A 7679-nucleotide genomic window follows, 5' to 3' on the forward strand; every position below is an offset into this window, starting at 1 on the left:
AGTAGCGTGGTTCCTCCACTTAAAAAATCCTCTTACACATCTGAGAAACAGAAGAAAGGAAGTAACTGCTAAGATACAAGACAAAGAAAAGGACCAAGCAAAGCAAGAAGAAATGATTTAAATTGAAATGAAAGCTTTTAAAAGCTCCATGGGAGTACAGACTCTTGCCTTGGCAGACCTTAAGTTAGCACAAACTGCAATTGAGCAGTTATGTCAAGCACACAGCTTCCCAGAAGAAGTTGTGAGTTTGCAGAGTGAAAGTCAGAGTGTAGAAAGACAAAGCTCAATTTTTAAACTAGATCCCAAGCTGGATCAAGGGATACTGAGGGTTGGTGGAAAACTGAATAAATTGACTAGGTCTTAAGAGACAAAGCACCCAGCCATCCTACCAAAAAATCAACACGTGTCAAGATTCATTCTTAAGCATATTCACAGGCAAATAGGATATACTCCTCAGTGGATGCGTACACGGACAGCTGCGGACAGCTGTGGACACCACAGACACATAGTACTTCTGTTTATCCTACTTTCTGGAGTCCATTTGGAGGATGCATTACATACACACACAGTAGATTGGCGTCTACAGGAAGACAATGTTGTAATTTCAGCTATGGTGGATGGAACAACATGTTATTGGGTTTACAACAGAAATATTGGATCTTTTGTGCCAATGCACTGTCCAGAAAATTAATCCACTGTGTAATATGTAGGCACCTACATGGTAATGTTGGTGAGCAGAAAATGGCAAGGAAAGATCCACTCCCGATTTGCCACCATTTACTAAAGTCAGTGTTGACTACTTTGGCCGCATCGAAGTCAAACGAGGCAGGAATAGAGTGAAACAATACAGAGTAATTTTCACGTGTTTGGCCAGCCATGCAGTACATCTGGTCCCCAGCCATACACCTGCCAAGTGTGGAGGCAATTGGATGAACATTTCAAGAGATACATGAAGGACATACATACATACAAACAACAGGCAGACAGACAGATAGATTCCTTTAGTGAAGAGTTGTTTGATCTGTGGAGGGCAGCAATAACCCGTCATTGCTGCTGCAACCAGAAGAAGAACCTTTAAATGTACAGCTGGGACAACACAGGTTGAGCTGTCTTACACAGTGCATTATTTTTTATATAATTAATTTTGATTCAAACATAGGCTATATTTTCATTTTCTTGATGACGTAGCTATGGAGGACCACAAGGGTCACGGAAATAGTAACAAAGTATTTCTTTAATTACTAACTAATTGTACAATTAAAACAGAAATTAATAAATCAGTTTACAAATCAATTAATTAATCCATAAATAAATAGACTAAAGTACAAAGTAATTGATATTTTAATGGGCAATAAAAAGAGGAATTATAAAAAGAATTTACAAATGAAATAATCATCCATCAATAAATTGTTCAAATTAAAAAGGGATTTACAAAAACCCTTTAAAATAGTCAATAAGTACATCATTTAAAAATACATTAATGAATTCCTAAATGAAAAATGGAATTTCAAAATCTATTGCAGTTTTAAAAAGAGAAATAAAGAACTGAATTCATAAACTGAATTAAGAATACATGTTTTAATCAGGCATTTAAAAGCACAATTCCCTTTCCCATTTGCATCTTCATTTCCTTGCTGCTTTTCCATTTCCTATTACCTATTGGAAAGTTCACTATTTGGTGGAGCTGTTAACAACTCATAGACAACTGAAATGTGGCCCTGACTACACACTGCTTTTTGTAAAACATCAAAAGCCAAAAACACTGGAAACCACTGGTTTCATCTTTAACAATGTGTTGTATTTTAAAAGCTTGTTATATTATCCTTTGTGTTAAATCTTTATCTGAAAAGTAACTAAAGCTGTCAGATAAATGTAGTGGTGCAGAAAGTACAATATTTCCCTCTGAAATGTAGTGGAATGGAAATATAAAGTAGCATCAAATGGAAATACTCTAGTAAAGTACAAGTACCTCAAAACTGTACTTAAGTACAGTACTTGAGTAAATGTAGTTAGTCCCTAACTTTGTCTGTCTGCCATTTGGTGATGACAAGTAACATATAGTGGATTTTCAGAACTTTTTTGCTGAAAACAATCTGCTGTGGCTGGAAATGACGCTATGAGTCTGAGAGAAATGTAGTGGAGTGGAAGTATAAAGTAGCACCAAATGGAAATACTCAAGTAATGTAAAAGTACCTCAAAATTGTACTTAAGTACAGTACTTGAGTAAATGTACTTAGTTACTTTCCACCACTGGTAACACTTTTGATTAAAGCCAAAAAAAAGGTCAAGAGGAAGTGGATGCATCAAACCTCAAGAATTTTGAGATAGTGTTTAAGGTGCTTAAGGCTTGGCATGATGGATGTCAGGCTGAAGATTTAATACCTACTTTATACCATACTTCATATACTCCAATGATACTGGCAGTAAATATCTATAAACATAGACAACACTTTCCCTAAACTTGAAATAAAGACCATCAGGTCCTGAATTGATTTTTTTTAACCAGACTGAAGCAGCTTCAGGAGGGACTTTGTCATCTTAAGATCCATAAATCAATCAAGAACTTTGAGCAATGTCAACAACAATTTAGTCAAAACGTAATCTTACGATAGTGAATAGGCTTCAGTTTCAGAAACCACCACAGAAAGAAAAACAACACTTAAAAGAGTCACAGCAAATCTGATTCATTTATGAATTCATCTTGTACAAAATTGTTCCTCCTTGACATATTCCTATCATCATGATAGGAGAACTGCATGTAACATTGTTCTTATTTAATGAACCAAGATAAAAGAAGTAGAGCATTTTGATAATAATTGTTTATAATGAGGCTCTTTGCTTGGTTTGTGATCCGATCAGAAGTATTCAATAGGGTCGTGGTGGCTCTTGGATTGCTGCATATCAGTCAGCTCCAGGTCTCCTCCATAACATGAGAGTTTTTCACAGACATGGAGGTGAACATGATCGTGTCCTCCCACATGCACCTGCAAGGAAAAAGTTAGCAAAGTTTCAGGACTGCATTCACTGACTTTTTGGCCATTAGAGTCAGCAGAAACAAGCTGAAGATACATCAACATGATCTGTCTAAACTGCTATGGCAAACTTGTTAGCGAACAGTCGCTTATTTACAAATCTGGCAAACACAGAGCAACATCAACATTCATTTGGAGTCTAGCTTGGGCTCACTTAGTTAGATGAATACAAGATATTTTTGTGATCACAGAGGTGTTTACTGTCTTCTCAGGATGTGAATATCTTTGCCTGGAGTGAAACCTACAATTTAATCCAGTACCTCCACAATGAACTAAGAGTACAGCTCACAGAGAGGAAGAGTGGAACCACATTTGTAGTTCTCTTTCTGAAAGGCTGGGCACAGTTTGAGAATGTTGGTTTCACTCTTAGCCAAGATGTTTTCATCCTGGGCAGACTGAAAACACCTATATGATCACTAAGTTCTGATGCACAAATCTGTTTTCAGTTTTTGGATTCTCTGATCTTTGACTTTTTTTTTTGAAATACTGGATATTTTGAATATTTATTGAAATGAAACCATGTGAGAAGTTTAGAGGGGAAAATCACTATTTGGTGGAGCTGTTAACAACTCATAGACATCTGAAATGTGGCCCTGACTACACACTGCTTTTTGTAAGATGTCAAAAGCCAAAAACACTGGAAACCACTGGTTTCATCTTTAACAATGTGTTGTATTTCAAAAGCTTGTTATATTATCCATTGTGTCAAATCTTCATCTGAAAAGTAACTAATTCTGTCAAATAAATGTAGTGGAGTAGAAAGTACAATATTTCCCTCTGAAATGTAGTGGAGTGGAAGTATAAAGTAGCATCAAATGGAAATACTCAAGTTAAGTACAGTACTTGAGTACATGTAGTTAGTCCCAAACTTTGTCTGTCTGCCATTTGGTGATGACAAGTAACATATAGTGGATTTTTAGAACTTTGCTGAAAACAACCTGCTGCGGCTGGAAATGACGCTATGAGTCTGAGAGCTGTGAGACTCAATTAAAACAGTAAAGTTGCGGCCAGAAATCCAAAATAATGAGCTGAAAGAGCTGAAAGCGCAGTTCCTTTCCACTCTACAGCTACTTTTTTTTGTTTTGTTTGTTTTTTTGCATTTTGTCATTTGGCAGACTGCCAAATAGGGCTGGGCAATATATTGATATTACATCGATATTGTGATAGGAGACTAGATATTGTTTTAGATTTCATGATATTTGATTTTGTTCATATCACCAGCCCTGCTGCCAAATAACAAAATGCAAAATGCAGAATTAGCTATAGAGCTGAAAAGAACTGCTGTATAAACAGATATTTTTATCTCATATGATCATGCTATAGACTAAGTAGCTTATTACCATTCATGGATCTGTTGAGTTTATATGCATTAAAAAAACCTCTTTCTTTACCTTTATGAAGTAGTTGGTCCCAGCCACCAACTGTGACCTGTAACTCTTGGCCCTGAAGACATCATAGGACTTTCCTGCTTTTTTCTCTGCGTGGGGCTTCATCTGCGTTATAATGAGGTGACATCAACATCAAAATTACACACAGGCTGTGTTAAATGTGCAGAAACTGGACAATTTTCAAAGAGCAAAGTGAAAGTGTAATAAATTTTAAAAATACCTGTTTTTTACTTACGTTTTGACAGATCTTCTGAACTGCTTCGTCTGCAGGATTTAACGGACCAAGCCCTCCACATGACATTGTGACAGTTTTTAGAGCTGAAAATTAGCAAATAAATGAAGTTAACTGACTGTGTCTGATCTGGAAGCGCTCAAGTTGAGTCAGTGATTCATATAACTGTATTCTGGAGCGTACCATTAGCATAAGGAGGGGTTGTTTTATTAAATCATGTCAGAAACTGGCTAAAACAACAAATAAAGTCTGGGTTGAAAATAACCACACAAACTAAATTTTATATTTCTAGTATAAATCATTTAAAGTGTCAGAGACGGAGAGTTTGAGAATATATTTGAACACTCCTCTTTGTTCTCCCTCTTTAAAGGCAATGTGGGTTGGTCTGAGGCTGAGCTGTGTTTTGATATAACAGCTGATTTGGAGATTTGGAGAATGAGTCACGGATCACCCAAACAGCTTTATAAGCTTTCCTTATTTCTAATATTTCCTCTTTTAGTCATTTATGCTGGAGAGCAGATGCACAGTGTTCTGTACTGCAGCAGGATTAAAACCATCCCTGTAGTCCAGTTATGCTTTAAAAAACTTTCCACACATTCACTGAACAGGTTTTGTGACTGTTGATGTTAATTTTCTGTCCAGTTCCTCTTGTAACACAACAGCTGTGACAGTGATAACCACTCAACAGGCCAGAGGAAATGATTAATCAGGTCCAGTGGTGGAAAGTAATTAATTACACTTATTTAAGTACTGTACTTTATTTGAGGCAATTTTGAGGTACTTGTACTTGAGTATTTCCATTTGATGCTACTTTATACTTCCACTCCACTACATTTCAGAGGGAAATATTTTACTTTCTACTCCACTACATTTATTTGATAGCTTTAGTTACTTTTCAGATAAAGATTTGACACAATGGATAATATAACAAGCTTTTGAAATACAACTCATCGTTAAAGATGAAACCATTGGTTTCCAACCTTTTTGCTTTTGATGTTTTACAAAAAGCAGTGTGTAGTCGGGGTCACATTTCAGATGTCTGTGAGTTGTTAACAGCTCCACCAAATAGTGATTTTTCCCTCTAAACTTCTCACACGGTTTCATTTCAATAAATGTTCAAATGATCCAATATTTCACCAAAAATCAAAGATTAGAGAAAAAGTCCAAAAACTGAAAACAGATTTGTGTATCAGAACTTTGTTTTTTCTTCTTTCCTCTCCCATTAATCATCTCAAAACCCCTCAGATTTATCTGGTGACACTTTGGAGGGGCCCAACCCATAGGTTTGGAACCACAGGACTAAACTAGCTAACTGTATATAAAGTAGTTCAAACTAGCTCCACCTCCAGCAGCTACAATAGTAACATGCTGCTCTAACACTGATGCTTCAGTATTAATAATCTAATGATGTCATATATAATGATATATCAGTCAGAGGGACCAAACCACTACTTTTACTGCAATACTTTAACTACATTTTAATGCTAATGAGTTGAGAGCAGTTCCACCATTGATTTTCAGATTGTTACATTTACATATTTGTTAGTTACAAATTTGTTACAAATTTTAGTTTTTCTATGTGTAAGACTAAGATTTATTTTGTGACCCCTTCAATGGGTGCTACCTTCCAGGTTGGGGAGCCCTACTTGTGTTTCAAAGTCTGATGAACAAAGAGACTGTCCACATACTTTGGGCCATTTTTCATGGTTTGTAGTAAGTACCATAGTTACAGTTCTGTGCTATTTTAGATAAGTGTGCTTCTTACAACATCCACAAAGAGCAGTTTTTCAATTTCAGGTTTTTTAAGAGCCTTGATCCTAGTGCCCAACATCAGTGCCTGAAACCTGACTAGTGGCTGAACAGGGACATGTTTGTTCATTTATGTGCACAATATATAAATAGAAGATAAAATGAAGTGCAGACAGACAAAAATCCAAAAGGCTTATTGTGTGGTTCCCCTAAAAGAGTGTCAATTTCATGTGCAAACCAGAATCTACAAAGTGTGTGGCATTTTGATCGACTTAAAGGCTCAGTAATATCTTTTGATCAAGCTCTCTGTTTATCTAAACACCCACCTGGCCTGGAAGACATCTATCATCCCCATCATGCAACCTACAGTATTTTTCCAGTTCTAGATAAATGAATTCAATCTTACAGATCAATGGTGACAAACTATCTTACACAAACTGGACAAAACTGGCAGGGAGATGTCTGCCTGACTGGATAGGGATGCCAAACTGCACATGGGAAACACAATTAGGACATCTCTTGGACAAGTACGACAAATCCAGGATCAACTGTGACAGAAAATCTTCATCCTGATTTCCATCTGACAGGATGAGTAGATCCATCAGTGGAAAACTGAATGAAATACCTCCAGTTCTATATTCAGCCACCTGACACAGGTAGGCTTTTGTGTTGAATCAATTCCTGCTGACACCAATAAAAGAGTCCCTGGCAAGATGTGCAGCAAGACAGACAATATCAACCAGTTTTTACTAAATTTGTCCAGAAGTCATTTTGCAGGGAGCAGATATTAGTAGTCTGGTTGAAACAATAAGTAAAAGCCTTTAATCAAGTTGACTACTGCACTGATATTTTTTGAGCTTGTGATCCTTTATCGCCAACCAATGAGTTGCAACCAGTTCAACCAAACATGTTTCTTACTCAGACAGCTTCATTTGAATCATTTTTTAGCCGTGCTAGTAGCATTGTGTCAGGGATGGCAATGTCACTCAGTCGGTCTGTTAGTCGTTCCACCACCTCGTCTCCAGAGGATGAATCCTCATAACTTTGGTGAAGCCTTGACTTTTTATTTTGCACCATCATGTGGTCAAACATTTTGTTTGTCCAGTACTTTCCTTTACGACCAAATATATTGGTGGTCTTTCCCACCCTTTGGGTGGGAACCACTTGCGCTTTGAGCTTTTACCCTCAGGGAGGCGTTGTAGACGAGAAGCCCCTCGCTGCAAGCTGGAAGTCGGGGAGGGTCTACACGCGGCGCAATCAAATTAAAGAATTATTGAA

General features: G+C 37.0%; 1 protein-coding gene across 1 annotated transcript; it reads right to left on the reverse strand.

Annotated features, from left to right (window-relative positions):
- Positions 1 to 2668: 2668 nt before the first annotated feature.
- LOC137173585 (cystatin-B-like) lies at positions 2669 to 4815 on the reverse strand. The gene is made up of 3 exons (XM_067578482.1): positions 4656 to 4815; positions 4424 to 4525; positions 2669 to 2984 (listed from the first exon to the last, which is right to left on the reverse strand). Exons 1-3 carry the CDS (start codon positions 4719 to 4721, stop codon positions 2856 to 2858), a joined length of 297 nt encoding a protein of 98 aa, XP_067434583.1. The 5' UTR covers positions 4722 to 4815; the 3' UTR covers positions 2669 to 2855.
- Between the last annotated feature and the right edge of the window lie 2864 nt (positions 4816 to 7679).

Source organism: Thunnus thynnus, chromosome 21, assembly GCF_963924715.1.
Source record: "Thunnus thynnus chromosome 21, fThuThy2.1, whole genome shotgun sequence".
Lineage (NCBI taxonomy): Eukaryota > Metazoa > Chordata > Actinopteri > Scombriformes > Scombridae > Thunnus > Thunnus thynnus.